A 15,210-nucleotide genomic window follows, 5' to 3' on the forward strand; every position below is an offset into this window, starting at 1 on the left:
AAGAAATCGCCGAATTGAATATCAGATTTTATTTATAAATTATTTGTTATAACTGATCTATGAAATTCCGTATGACAGTTATCGAAATAGTTTGTGTAACCATGTGAACTAGAAATTTGGTATCTTTATGTGTATGTATGTCTATAGTTATTTGTTTCATACCGAGGTAAAGTTCTTGTGTATTTCAACAGGATAAATAATTTTATTTTGGTGTACAATGTTTATATTTTCTATAGATAACATAGAAAATACAGATTATAATACGCATTAAAGAAAAGTTATTTAAAATGTGTAAGAATTTTAATATTCAATTGTTTTACTATCCTGAAGGAAATATATATCAAACCATGATAACATCACGTAATACGTACTTGTTTGATGACATAACACTAAACATAAAATGAAAAAAAAAAATTAGTTTTGAAAATTGCATATTTTTACAAGATATTGTTAATACTTTGAATTATGAAGAATTAATGCTTATGAACGGTACATTGTGATTATGTACGTTTAGAAATAACTTCATAATCTATTGGGAATCAGAGTATAAAATTTGTTGGAGAAAAATAATTGTTTCTGGATTTTTGAAACTAATTAAATGCAATCTCCTTTTTTGGTACTTAGCGAAATTTCAAAATCATTACAATTAACAAATAAATACCAATAGTAATTTTTTCATTTCTTGAATCAAACATATCAATTTTTATGATGTCGACTTTGCGTTTTAAATAAAAAAACAATAAAATTATAGTATGTAAATTATGAAACTACCCTCAAATTTTCACTACTTGCATGGGTCTGCTCTCGATGTGTCAGTATGGTCCGTCGTTACTGGCTGTCAGTTCATCCTCACGCGCTCACTGCACTCTGGAATGTAATAACGTCTGCGATTGTGTCATTGAATGGGAATGTCTGTCCTCGGAGGGTACTTCTTGAATGTAAATGTTATATATATTGTATGTTGGGGCTATAACGGCATGTTTGTCTTTGTCGGTGCGGCGCCGCAGTGTTCCAAAGCGTCGCCTACAGCGGTGAGTGGATCTATGCATGAAACGCGCTACACGATGGCTCTGGTGCAAAACACGATGGGAATCAATTATGTTTCGTCGATCATAAAACTCTATTCAATTTCTTTTTTTATGACTACAACGAACAAACGAACGAATATTAAAAAAAAAAACTAATATTTAAAAAAAAAAGACATGCCCGCTGAGTTTCTTGCCAGTTCTTCGCCGGACGGAGGCTAGTTTTGTGAATGAGCGGTAGTTCTTTTTGACGTTCAACAAGTGTGTACTTTTATTTATGTTGAATAAAAAAAAAATGATTTGATTTGATTGATTTAAACACTATGTGGACCTTTAAATAATACGAAAACATAATTAATCCTGATGTCGTGTTTTGTGTTTTTTTTTAAACTAGAGATCCACTCCATTGAATGACATTGGAGTTTATATATAATTTAAGTGTGCTTGAAGCAATCTTTGTTTTGAAGTTGATCCCTCATGATAACCATCAAGAGGTCTCCTAAACGCTACCAATTTTGTCTAATATATTTCGTTTTGCATCATTACATTGTCACTAACAAAAAAAAAAAATGTAAATAAATTGTTATGAAATACTCTTGATTCATAATTTTATTCATATAAAAAGTGTTCAATACGAAGCCTTGAGTATAATACATAATGAAAAGGAAGGGCTCTCATATTAGGAAAATGTTTCGAAATGCGTTTACGTAAGCCGAAACAGTTCTAATATACTAAGCAAAGCAATATGTAATAGTTTTGTTATTAATTTTTCGTGCATCCACAAACTAATCTATAGACAGGGGTCAACGACATAAACCCTGACTATTGCGCGTCTGCTGATTTTTGGATGTGATACATTGCGTATAAAAATGTGTTTAGATCATGTTTTTTTAATTGTGTACGCAATAAGTAGTACTAATTTTTGTCTTCGTTTTCGGAACGTTTTAGAGAAACTAGATAATTAAATATAATTGTGGTATTGGTAGAAAATTTTACAGTTCACCTTCATTGTGTTAGTAAATTCTTGAACATCGCACTATTATTTTTCTGGACAAAGTACTAAACAACACATATATATTCTGTAAAGTATGTATAATGGAATTGCTTTGGCGTTGAAGTTTAGGATAATCTCAATTATCTAAGATTTAAAATTTATGTTTCAAAATGTTAGGAGTTAAATAACCGACGCCTAAATTTTATTTTTACCGCAAAGAGATTTCTCTTAAAAATAAATTGATGAACAATCTTCGCATTTATCACGATAAGCCTGCCTTGCTTTAAACGTAGAAATGTATTTATTCCCGCTAATTGGTATATCGCAGCTTGAAATAGCGTATTGTCGAATATACGCGACGTAGCTAATTATCACTTATGAACTTACTTAGTGCTTCATTATAATGCGTCCTTGCTTTGTTCGGTGTTCATTTGGCGGCTCATTGTACATACAACGCACGTATTCCATGTTCACAACAACCATAGCGTGATTACTTTTCATTAAATCATAATGTTAGTAGTGTACAAAATTCACTTGAAGTTATTGAAAGCATTAAATAAATAAATAAAAACAAAGCTCTAGCTTGTTGAGTGAAAATTTTAATAAATTCTATTATAATAAATAAATGTATATTTTTTTAGTTATTTTAAAAATCACGTGAATTTTGTAACACTTGATGCGTCTTTATATCGTTTAACCAGAAATTTGTGTTTGTGCAGTAATGGCGTACATGGAAATGTTCGGTAACTGTAGTCACCCGCCGAACAACGCGGCCGCACCGCCCGATATGTTCCGACATTCCATACACACGTACAATTTGGCCAGGTTAGTGTTTTTTTTCTCATTTTTTAACAAACCAGCTGACCCGGTAGACTTCGTAGTGCCTCAATCGATTAATAAAAAACCTATACTTTTGTATAAAATAAACTTAAAACAAACAAAAGGAATCCGTCCGACGGGGGATACATCAAAGGGAAAACAAAATTGTTATTTTTATTTAACTCCGAGCATTTTCATATATTTATCTACCCTTTTAAACCTTCTCTGGACTTCCACAAATAATTCAAGACCAAAATTAGCCAAATCGGTCCAGCCGTTCTCGAGTTTTCGCGAGACTAACGAACAGCAATTCATTTTTATATGTATAGATAAAGAGATAGGTAAGTTGAATTAATATCAAACAAAAACAAATAGCCTAATACTTTTATGTTTATTTTCAGTTCTCAACACACAAGTGCAGGTGTGATTAGCGTTCAGAGACAACAAGTTCAAAGGTCTATAGCTCAATCGTTTACAGTACAACACTTTGGGAATCCGCCCTTGAGGTATGTCCGTCACAATCGAGTTTGTCTATGAATAATGCGTCGCAGTATAACTTACATTTGTCCGTACGTTTCCAGTGGGTCTGACGACAGTGTCAGCTTAACATCGAGCGGCACCAGTCCTTTACCTCTAGAACCGCCACCGGCTTTGCCGCCCAAGATGAATAAAAAACAGGTAATCACAAACCTCTATTGAAATTAGAACAAACAGTCGACTCTCGCCGGATCTTCTCAGTGGGTCGCGTTTCCGATCCGGTGGTAGATTCTGCGAAGCACGGCTCTTGCTAGGGTTCGTGTTAGCAACATCGTCAGGTTTGAGCCCCGTGAGCTCACCTACTAATTAAGGTTACGCTGAAATAGCCTCTCAAGGCTATCAGCTTAAGTAGAAAAAAAAGTCGCCTCGAAAAAAGCTTTAGCATTTACTAGATACTGTGGCAATTTATTAGTGAAGCCTATGTATAGTGGGATCACTTCAAAGTCCTATAGTATATTGAAGCAGTGGTAGTAGGGGCATTGTCAACTCGCATCTCGTTTGACATCTGTCATTCAATAAATTTTATACTTCATGTCTTAAATCTTCAGGTACCAGATAATGTATACGGTCATAGAAGCCACTGAATATAGAGAAACAGCTCATTTGCCTATCAGCAATAAAATAATAACAACAGTAATGGAGGTTGATATTTCACATACATATTCAATGTAATATGTGATAATGTAATATTTGTTTGTGTAAAACAGGTTCAAATGAATTCGAGCAACGAATTATTGCCTCCGCCGTCGCCGCGACCATCCTCCCACAATAGTTCGGCAGATGAAAGTCATTTAAATAATATTGTGAGTATTAGTTGACCGTTTTTGTTGCCTTAAATTAATAATTTAATTGATTCCATAATTTACTAAAATTACAAATAATATGAATATCATAAAAATTGCTACAGTCGTACCTAATCTTGAGCTTAAAATAATGATAGTTTTAGTACGTACATACATTAATTGAATGACTAACTTTGTTACAAATGACATGTAAACACCCAAAATCTAGTACATTCCTAATTATAATTTAGTATTAATTGTTAAAGGAGGGGAAAGAGGCCTATAATTTGAATAGTTCAACATATTTGCCTTATAAGATACGTTTATTTACCTTTAAGGCAGATAAAATAATGACCATACCCTTTCATAAAATGAGGTTTGGGGACAGTACTTATTGGTAGGCAGCGGCTTAGCTGTGCCCATGGCGTTGCTAATGTCCATGAGCGACGGTAACCATTCACCATCAGGTGGCTGTATGCTCGTCTGCCTACAAGGTCAATAAAAAAAAACATACACTAATACTTGAATAACACCCACAATAATTCATTCTAGCAGTCCGATGAATCATTTATTAACATCACAACGCCTGGTAAATTCCCACTGGAATATGAGTTTGAGAATCTCTTGGAGACGTCGGCGCCGTCTCCTGCTCCGTCACAGGTAAGGCTCATGTAACATTCATTTATTGCTTCTTTACGCTATTAATCGACTAAGCGGGGTCGTACACACACATATTGTAACCAACAATGTTCATGTATACCGGTACTGGCTTACTCATATTACTGGCGGTAGGACCTCTTGTGATTCTGCACAGGTAGGTACCACCGCCCCACCTATTTCTGCCGTGAAGCAGTAATGCATTTCGGCTTGAAGGGTGGGGCAGCCGTTGTAACTATACTTGAGACCTTGGAACTTATATCTCAAGGTGGGTGGCGCATTTACGTTGTAGATGTCTATGGACTCCGGTAACCACACCAGGTGGGCTGTAAGCTCGTCCACCCATCTAAGCAATAAAAAAAATGTTTGTCGATTTGACATTTCATGATTATCTGACTCTCCTCCGGAAAAGTAGCTGTCGGATTGACGAATAAAGATGGGAACTAGTGGTACTGGTTAATTCGCTGTCATTTTTAGTTATGGGTTCCCTATCCCAAATAATCCGTAAGAGCACATCTATCCACTACTTGCTAGTGTGGTATGCATATATGGTTGAAAGGTTGATGCAGCGGGGGAGTCACGACCCTCAGTAATGAGGAGAACGATGTAGGTAGGGGGAGGAGGATGCATATATATCCAACCTCACTGCAATACAGAGACAAATTGGACTTAAACAAGCTATTCGTTATATTATTGAAAATAAAGTTCAATCAAAGGGTTAGTAGGTTATTGAAAATTACTCTTGAAAAAGGACTCGAGGTTGCAAGGATAGAGAAGTAGTAGTAACTTAAAATGCACTTACATTTCTCGCAAGACTGGGACCAAGTTTGCCCGAGCTTCAGGTTATTTTGTGTCACTCCCCCTTTATGCAATAGTCCCCATGTCTGAATACCGTCTGCATGTATGTGGTTATACTGTTAACGTTTAAGCGCCGCGGATGAAGCCAGTATAAAAAGCCGGTCATCGTCCTCGTCGAACCCGTCGCTTGCGATGAAGGGCTCGGCAAGTAAATTAACCCACAGACACAGCCCACTGAGTTTCTCGCCGGATCTTCTCAGTGGGTCGCGTTTCCGATCCGGTGGTAGATCCTGCGAAGCACGGCTCTTGCTAGGGTTCGTGTTAGCAACATCGTCAGGTTTGAGCCCCGTGAGCTCACCTACTAGTTAAGGTTACGCTGATATGGTCTCTCTAGACCATCGGTTAGGGTAGGAAAAAAAAGAATAGGAATTATTCAATAAAAAAAATTTCAGAAAAGTGAAGAAGTTGTAGAGCCATCCCCTGTCGAAAAAGAAAAGCCCGCAACACCGACCCCACCTGACCCCGACGACATCGTGCTGCAGACCGACATCAACAAGTGGCTCGTACTGAAAGGTTCCAACAAGGATGGACCCGAAATACGCGGAGGTCACCCTGACGCTCTCATAGTGCTCGCGACTAAAGGAACCAAAGGTTAGTTTCCATTTCGTCTCATTGTGGACAAGGATTGTATGAGAGTTTCTTTCAATATTCATCGGTAAATTAAATAAACCATGGGATGGCATTAAGGCATGAACGCATTGGATTCGTAAATTCATATTATACTTGGTCTTTTAATACGATTTTCATTTAATTATGGATGAAATATAATATTTATAGTAACCGGTTCCAATGAACTTTCAAACCATAATATTATCAATAATATCACTGTCTATCTTTATTTATAATTAAAAATATAATATTTTATTTTCTAAATAATCAATTTCTAAAATAATATAGCTTCTAACCTCTGAACTGTCATGCTTTCACTTTCAGAGACGGACGAGTGTAAGTGATGAATCAATTAATAATATTGGGCTGAAGAATTTGCTGGTTTTGTGAATTTCTAAATTTAAGCTTTAAAATGCTGTTTGTTTAGATTTAGTTTTCTCGCATTAAGACTGTATAATCTCAAAACTTACTAATTTTACACGAGAGTGTTTTAAAGGTTTAACATGTAATCTTTTTAATATTAATCATATTTCTTATTTTTTACCAGTTACATTAATCTGTCTTTTAAAATAAGATAAAATTATGTATTAATTTTGTTAATACTAGTCAAAACATAGTTAAACTAAAAAAAAACACAAAACGCGCCTTTGACATGATTTATGAGAAAAATACTGGTGATACTAAATGTTTATCCATATTAACTCGAATTTACTGGTGGTAGGACCTCTCCGCGCTGGTGGGGTACCACCACCTATTTCTGCTGTGAAGCAGTAATGCGTTTCGGTTTGAAGGGTGGGGCCGCCGTTGTAACTATACTTGAGACCTTAGAACTTATATCTCAAGGTGGGTGGCGCATTTACGTTGTGGATGTATATGGGCTCCAGTAACCACTTAACACCAGGTGGACTGTGAGCTCGTCCACCCAACTAAGCAATAAAACGAATATTTTTGGAAATTGTACACTTTTAATGCGAAAAGGCGATTTGTTCACGATCGATAATACAATGGCTTAGAACTAAAACGACGTTCTCGTAGTTGTTGTTATGTAATGCAAACGGCACCCGAGTTTCAGCTTCAGCATGGCACGAGCATCACACAGCTTCTATTTTAAAACTAATACTTCAATGAAATCACAGCTATGACTTTGACCGCTTACCTCGGCACAACGAGAGCGTTTTTTTTTTTAAACGAAGAAGTGGGCGCGCACGAGGAGGAAACGCTTAGGGCAGGGTTCCTTAATCTATTTGCTGTAACGAATCACTATTTTAGAATCGAAACGTCGCGGAAATCATGGAAATATTTAAAGAAACTAGTGGTCGGTCGGCCCAGCGATTGAAATTCGACTATAATTAAAATTATGAGTTTAAATAAACATTATTAAGGGTCTCTTGTCAAAGACTGTACCTCTATAATCATAGACTCCGCCAAGGCTACACCATAGGCAAATAATATTAATCTATTCCCAATTTGACTACTTTAACAATAAATAAAAGAGTAGGTATATATATATATAATCGCGTTTGTGTCATGTTTCCGGTCATCGTTCTCGCCTAACCCGTCGCTCGCGATGAAGGTCTCGACAAGTAAATTAACCCTCAGACACAGCTCACTGAGTTTCTCGTCGGATCTTCTCAGTGGGTCGCGTTTCCGATCCGGTGGTAGATTCTGCGAAGCACGGCTCTTGCTAGGTCGGCTTGCTAGGTTCGTGTTAGCAACGTCATCAGGTTTGAGCCCGGTGAGCTCACCTACTAGTTAAGCTTATGCTGAAATAGTCTCTTAGCTCTAGAAAAAAAAAGTCATGTTTTTTTATTGATTTAATGTATTTTTCATGCATAATTAAAAAAAAATATCAGCATTCTGCACTCCTTCTTTATATAAACTATAAGTGTGGAAAATTTCACACTCCTCCGTCAGCGCAATTTTCGTAAAAAGTGGTATAAAGTTTTTGCTTATATAGATACTGCTATTCATAATCGGATAAGCTGGCTCGGTAGTTTAAGGAACCCCGCTTCTAGAGTCCGTAAGGCGCGCGGTCACGAACAGCGAGAATGAGAGTTGTGTGTGTGCAGACTTCGCGTACCAGGAAGCGTTCCTGGCGACGTACCGCACGTGGGTGTCGCCGAGCGGGCTGGTGGCGCGGCTCGTGCGGCGCGCGCACCACCTGCGGGCGCGCCCCCACGACCTGCGCTCCACGCTCAGCCTGCTCACCAGGGTCGTCGCCGACCTCACGTTAGTACATACACACGCTTCACCACGATATCAAAACCATACTTTTTTTGTCATGTGAAATGTCCAACTTTTCTCCCTTGGTGCACAATGTACTATTATTTCTTAGATGGGTGAACAATTTCAAACCTCATCTTGTGTTAACTGTGTACGGGAGCTCATACTCATATCTGTCGAAGTGGTAAGTGCGGGATTTGAACACGGTGGTGGTTGCATCGTTTGATACATATACACTGCAGTACAATTGTAGAGCGATAATAAATAAATGTCTATTGACGTTTGATCTCATTTCGTTTTAAACGATTCATAAATTTTAGGATGCTAGATTTGGATTACCCGTTAATGCAAGAGATAATGGAGTTCATCTACTGGTTGATTTACGAAGCCGAAGAGCTCGCAATAGCGAAAGCGCTGAGACAAATTCTAGTCGATAAACAGAAACAGTTGCATTTCCAACAAGTGAGTTATTAAAAATCGTTGCTTCATTTTAAATTTTATTTAAAAACTAGTTGACCCGGCAGACTTCGCAGTGCCTCAATCGATAAATAAAAGACCTAAACTTTTGTATAGAATAAACTTGAAACAAACAAAAGGAATCCGTCCGACGGGGGACCCATCAAAGGAAAAACAAAATTGTTATTTTTATTTAATTCCGAGCATTTTCATATTTATCTACCTTTTAAACCTTCTCTGGACTTCCACAAATAATTCAAGACCAAAATTAGTCAAATCGTTCCAACCGTTCTCGAGTTTTAGCGAGACTAATGAACAGCAATTCTTTTTTATATATGTATATAGATAAATATTATACAAACGATCACCGAGTTGAGGCTGTTAGTAAAAGAGCCAAATTTTTATATTAAAGCATATCTTCTATCATCTTACTGAGACGGTAAACAGTTTTCTTTTGTATTTCAGACAAACAATAGATACGAATACGACACGCCGTGCTACGGAACAGTGTCGCTTCGTCGCGATACGTTGTTGGATTTCAAAGCCACGGAAATAGCCGAACAGATGACGCTCTTGGACGCGGCGTTGTTTATCCGCATCACCACGGCCGAGGTGCTGTCGTGGCCTCGCGAGCAGTCCGAAGAGAGCTCACCCAATCTCACCCGATTCACGGAACACTTCAACAAGATGAGTTATTGGGCGCGGTCGAGGATCTTGGAACAGGTAAGAATTGTTTCCTTGTTCTATGGTCGCGTGATTATGTTTTCAATCAGGTGGATAAATGATGTGGGCAAAAATCCGTAGGACAACCGGATAAAAAACCGCTTTCAATGAGATACTAGAAAATCTATGGGGAAAACTTATGGTTGAAGTGTTTGTGGCTGAAAAGAGAAACCGCTTGTGTCGAGTGTTGGCGTTGGCGTCAATTTGTTCAATATGTATCAAACGCGTTTTCACAAAAGACTATTGATGAACTGATGATGTAACTGATGTAATTACTGGTGGTGTGTGTATTGAGAACTTACATAAATAGATACCACTATGGCGATGAAACCGTCTGTTCTACTCAAAAGTCTAAATGATCATGAGCTTTGGCAATCACTTCACGACTAGATGGGACTTTTAAGTTCTAATGCAAAAGCGAGGCTTCTAATGTATGTATAACAAATTTATTTCCAGGAAAAGGCAATAGAACGTGAGAAATACGCCAGTAAATTCCTGAAAGTGATGAAGGCGTTACGCAAGATGAACAATTTCAATTCGTACCTGGCTCTGGTGTCCGCTTTGGACTCTCCGCCGGTGCGACGTCTCGGTTGGCCTCGATACATCGTCGACACTCTGCACGACTACTGCACCATCATAGACTCCTCGTCGTCTTTCCGCACCTACAGGCAAGCTTTAGCCGAGACGCAGCCGCCGTGTATACCGTACATGTGAGTTAAACATAACGTACATACTTAATAGACTTATAGTAATATTGATTAATCATAAAAGTAATAAAAATCAAAAATAATACAGTTATATAAAGTTTAATAAATTTTATATTTTTTTACAGCGGTCTCGTCTTGCAAGATTTAACTTTTGTCCATATTGGAAATCAAGATCTGTTATCGGATGGAAGTATTAATTTCACGAAGAGGTGGCAGCAGTATCACATCATGGAGAATATGAAGAGATTCCACAAAGAGTGCGTATTTTGAAATTAAATAATATTCATAATATAATAAAATTACGTTAAAAAACACCTATAGCGAACGACGTCCTCAGTTTTATGCAAATGTGAAATACAATGTAATTTCACACGGTACTGTAAAATTCACTAACAATTGGAGTCAAATATTGTTTTTGAAACGATGTTTAAAATATTACGGATCTGTTAATAGTCATTCAATGTTTTCAAATCGTCATAAAACACTACGCGCAATGCAGAAAATATTTGTAAAATATTCTAGATCACAATTTAAAATGTCTGAAATTACAAGAAATATATTCAGCGTTACAATTTCCCGAGACGTCAACCCAACCTAACATGTATATTTAATCCTTTTTTTTATATAGACATAATCAGATGTGTTCCAAGGGGTTCGAGTTGTGGGTGACATTACATTAAATGTCATTAATTACAGTAGTAAATTTAATTTCTTCGGTCTAAGTTTAAAATTTGCCATCTTTTTAAACGTTTCACATCTCCAGTTGTGTCTAACAAGCACCTTGCCAATTCATTTGAGTGCTCCTTTAGTCTTTCTTTGTATCTCTTGCTGTTCTTGTCGACTTCCTCTCTAACAGTCGGCATTTGTAAATATTCGTGAATCTCACTTTTTCTTACAAACCAATGCGCGTTTGAGATAGTTAATCTTTAACATGTAATCTTAACTTTAAATTGATACTAATGAACTTATACAAATTCGACAGCAGGCAGTACAAGTTCAAGAAGAACGAGCGCATCCAAGCCATGTTCAATGATTTCGACGACGTGCTGAGCGAGGAGGCGATGTGGCAGGTCTCCGAGAGCATCAAGCCGCGCGGCGGGAAGACTAAGCCGACCTCCGCCATTTGAACCCTACCTTATCATCGTTTACGAACGACGTAGAAAACTCTATTTATGTTCTTCTGATATAATATATCCAAAGAAATGAAACGAATCTATCCAATTTAAAAGTGAGTACATCGAGTTTCGTAAGTTAGATAATCTGTCCTAAAATGGCCTAATTAATATTAGTGTTTATCGATAGTTGAGCCGTTTCGACTGTGATCATTTCGAAAGTTAGTTCTGCGTGCGTGTGCCTGTAAAGAAAATGAATTAAAATTGCTTAAGAATCGAAAGCTTTCCGTGTGTAGTACGTACCGGTGTTATGTTTTGAATCGATATTTTAAATCGAGTTACTGTCTACATATCAGCGTGTGACTTGCGTAGCGTATTTATTAAACGAGTCTCGAGTGCTTAGGTTTTGATCCCCGTACTACACGTATTTAGCTATTGATGTCATAACGTAAGCAAGATTCAAGTGAACTTCTCGATACATCGAATTAGAATTGAATTAACTCGGTAGTTTTGGTAGGTCCACTATTGTTCGGAGTGTAGTTACTTAATCGATTGTTAAGCATTTTGAGCGTATACTCATTCGCTTTTTTCGTCACTTTAATGTCGTTTTTAATATACTAACTTTCGCGAGTAATAATTTTAAGTAAAGTGTTAAATGGGACTCTTTTCACTTAAAATAGAAGTTTTATACTCGATCATCTACTACATAACACGCTCTCGTAACTGACTCAGGTGATACGGAAAATTCAGCAATAAATCGGAAATTTGTTAAAAAAACTGGCTTCAAATACCAACTATATTTTGCTACTTATCAATTACATATCATACGAAGTGTGTGCCAAATGCAAAATTCCAGAAGTCTAGTCCCATTTCAAGTAAGGTGGAAATATTTATAGATTTACTGGTACTATGAAGGTGTGAGATACGTTTTCATGGTACACAAAAAGTGAGATTAAAATAATTTTTGGATGTACGTGTAATATTTTGGAGAGAGTTACTGAAAATGTATTCCTTCTGAAAATTAATAAAGTAGAAAATGTTTAAAAAAAATTTATGGTAATGTAGTGCTCTGAATTGAAGTAGCTTGTTGTAGTGCTCAGATCGGAACCGCATGACAGCAAACAACAGCGTGCTATGAAGAATTAATTGAAACAAAATCCGGTTTGCGTAACGTTTTATGTAAAATCTTAAGTAGGAATTATTGAAACATAAATTTTTATGTCATTTTATTTTTGATATTCAAGATCTATATTTTTCCTATGGATTGCTGCCTACAAGGAAGCAAGCGTTTTACATTACGTAATACTTTTGAGATCTATACTCTTTTGTAGTATTCTTCATTGTTCGCTCTAAAGCAAATTTTGAGTTGGCAAAGCTTTAGTTGCAAATCTGATATTCGAATAATGTTGTCAGTAATTAAAATCGGCCACAAATTTAGGTAAAATCACGTTATAAAATAATTAAGTTTATCGTAGGGTAAAATAATAGTGTGTAATCACCGTTTAATTTGCCTTAAGACAAACGAGTCTTCAGTGAATTAGCAATAATTTTATCGTTGGTAGAATCCGCACAATTCGTGGTAATTCTCGAGTAGCGTGCCGCTTTCTACCTTGTGACGTCCTCTATTGTAGATGTAGACATTTATTATGTTTAAGCGTAACGAAACCCCATTTTATCTCGCTGAAGCAGGCATTATAATAACGACGTGTTACAGTGAGACAGTTCACACGTATGTACACGTGCTGTATATACTATCGGTAATCAACAATACAAGCAATATTACGTGTAAAACGGGCTTGATAGAAATTGCAGCGTCTCACATTAATGGATGACACAGAAAGGGAACGAGTGTGTTCCGTGCAATAAATAATTAGACCAATGTTTAGAAGTTGTTTACAATGCTTTATTGAAATACGTGCTGATATTGTATTTTATACGTATAAATATTTTTTATTGTTAGTTACGTTATAGGGTACCGTGGTACGTTACCATTTTTTTTTTGTGTCTGGTATTATAATTTATTTAGCGTGTATTATTATTAAATTGTGTAACGGTTTGATAGAATTATTATTAATGAAATATTTTTAAAGACTGCCTAAATTAATTATTATTATATTATGTATTCAAATTTAATTTACATCTATATTAGGAGACATTCTTATTTAGCTGGATTATGACGCCGTTGGATTCGATATAGTTTGTTTTGTGACTAATGCCTGTATTTATTTAAAAAAAACTCTAGAAGCATAAAATTTACATCTAAACAAGGCAACGTGAGTACGTCGGTGTAGCTTTACGCTTTTTGTACGAGCTTTATATTGACGTGGGATGTTAGAACGACGAAAAGTGAGGCCATTTCTAATTCGAGAACTTCGAAGATGCGACGTTTGTTTATATGTCACGGGAATGTGAGGATTAGTTTAAATAAGCTTTAAAATATGAGGTGCTCTTTGCAATTTTATGATTCGTTCTATGGTCTGCTGTGAAAGCGACCACTGTGTAAACAATAAAATTATGTATTGACATCAAGTCGCATCAACGAAAAGGAATCGAAGGAATGGTCCAGCACTTTTAAGACTTATTTCCAATAATTCCAAAGAAAATTCATTTTATAATATGTTATGGGAACCTGGAGCGAAGACTTTAAATAAATTTGTTTCTGATTAATAACTGTTTTTGCGATTTAAAAATAAAGTTTAAAATATCAGTAGTCTGCAGCAGTAGGTACATACTTTTGTTGTATTGTATTAGCAAATTCAGTATTATGATTAATGAATGCCATAATGTATGAGATGAATTAATTACTGTACCGAAATAGACTTTGTTTTTTTTTTTATAATTTTTTTTATTTAATTTTTAGTTATCTTTAGTGAAATAATAATTTAATTTACACTAAGGTATTGATTTGTACAACCCATATAATCAAAACTGCATGCATGTACAGTATATTAATTGGTGTGTCAAGTTTTTTTTTTTGTAATTATTTTGTAAATTAAATATAGCACGTTATTTACATCACATTGTGTTTTATTAGCTACGGATCTTGTTAACGAGTTCTATACTTGCGTGATGTTTTAATAACAGTTGTAATTCCTAGTTACCTGAGGTTTGTGCCCAGAAACTAACCATGAGGTAATCACACATTCATACGGGCTCTGAGCAGGTATTGTCCGCATTCGTGGCAAAAGTGTTCTTAATTCGAATGTGACATTTGGCAATATTTCAAATCAACTTTTTTATTGTCTTTGAAGGCAAACGGGTCCTTTTGACCGTGACTTCACTGATACTTAGCTATGCCCAAGATACGTGTAGCTAAACCACTGCCTAGTGCTTTCTTCCAGATACGATCTGTTCTTTCTTTGGCAGATTGACTCATATTTGTAATGTAATGTTGGCAGCGATATTTTTCGGTGTTCTCTGTTTAAACGAATGATACTTACTAAACGGAATGAGTATACATGTCGACAAAATAGATAACTTACACCATTTGTGTAAATACGTAACTACACAAAGTCGCTGATTCATAACGAAAGATAACACAAAAATACGATAGACATTATGTGGCGACGGGTGAATAGTCGTAACCGAAAATAGTAATTAGTATGAAAAATGTTTACCATTAAAAATCTCTAAATGCGGCTCTTAGTATAAGATTGACAAAACCATTGTCAATCTTATTTAAACCAAATTACTCAAACTTATTTTACT

The 15,210-nt window shown here is 36.1% G+C and overlaps 1 protein-coding gene across 42 annotated transcripts in view; it reads left to right on the top strand.

The window, feature by feature from the left end:
• The window catches only part of LOC101746299 (guanine nucleotide-releasing factor 2), a 43,897-nt gene extending 29,377 nt beyond the window's left edge, over positions 1-14,520 (top strand). For 18 of the 42 annotated variants that reach the window (XM_062672501.1, XM_062672507.1, XM_021349613.3 and 15 more), the window contains 14 exons: positions 1,008-1,031; positions 2,739-2,844; positions 3,240-3,344; positions 3,420-3,516; positions 4,083-4,178; positions 4,710-4,817; positions 6,065-6,263; positions 6,606-6,617; positions 8,351-8,510; positions 8,825-8,966; positions 9,426-9,683; positions 10,140-10,393; positions 10,516-10,647; positions 11,373-14,520. In XM_062672501.1, coding sequence (XP_062528485.1) covers positions 1,008-1,031; positions 2,739-2,844; positions 3,240-3,344; positions 3,420-3,516; positions 4,083-4,178; positions 4,710-4,817; positions 6,065-6,263; positions 6,606-6,617; positions 8,351-8,510; positions 8,825-8,966; positions 9,426-9,683; positions 10,140-10,393; positions 10,516-10,647; positions 11,373-11,517 — 1,838 coding nt within the window. In that variant the 3' untranslated portion in view covers positions 11,518-14,520. The remainder of the gene's footprint in view (positions 1-1,007; positions 1,032-2,738; positions 2,845-3,239; positions 3,345-3,419; positions 3,517-4,082; positions 4,179-4,709; positions 4,818-6,064; positions 6,264-6,605; positions 6,618-8,350; positions 8,511-8,824; positions 8,967-9,425; positions 9,684-10,139; positions 10,394-10,515; positions 10,648-11,372) is intronic. The other 24 variants (XM_062672497.1, XM_062672498.1, XM_062672504.1 and 21 more) reach the window with 9 other exon arrangements.
• Positions 14,521-15,210: the final 690 nt, after the last annotated feature.

Source organism: Bombyx mori, chromosome 15 (assembly GCF_030269925.1).
Source record: "Bombyx mori chromosome 15, ASM3026992v2".
NCBI lineage: Eukaryota > Metazoa > Arthropoda > Insecta > Lepidoptera > Bombycidae > Bombyx > Bombyx mori.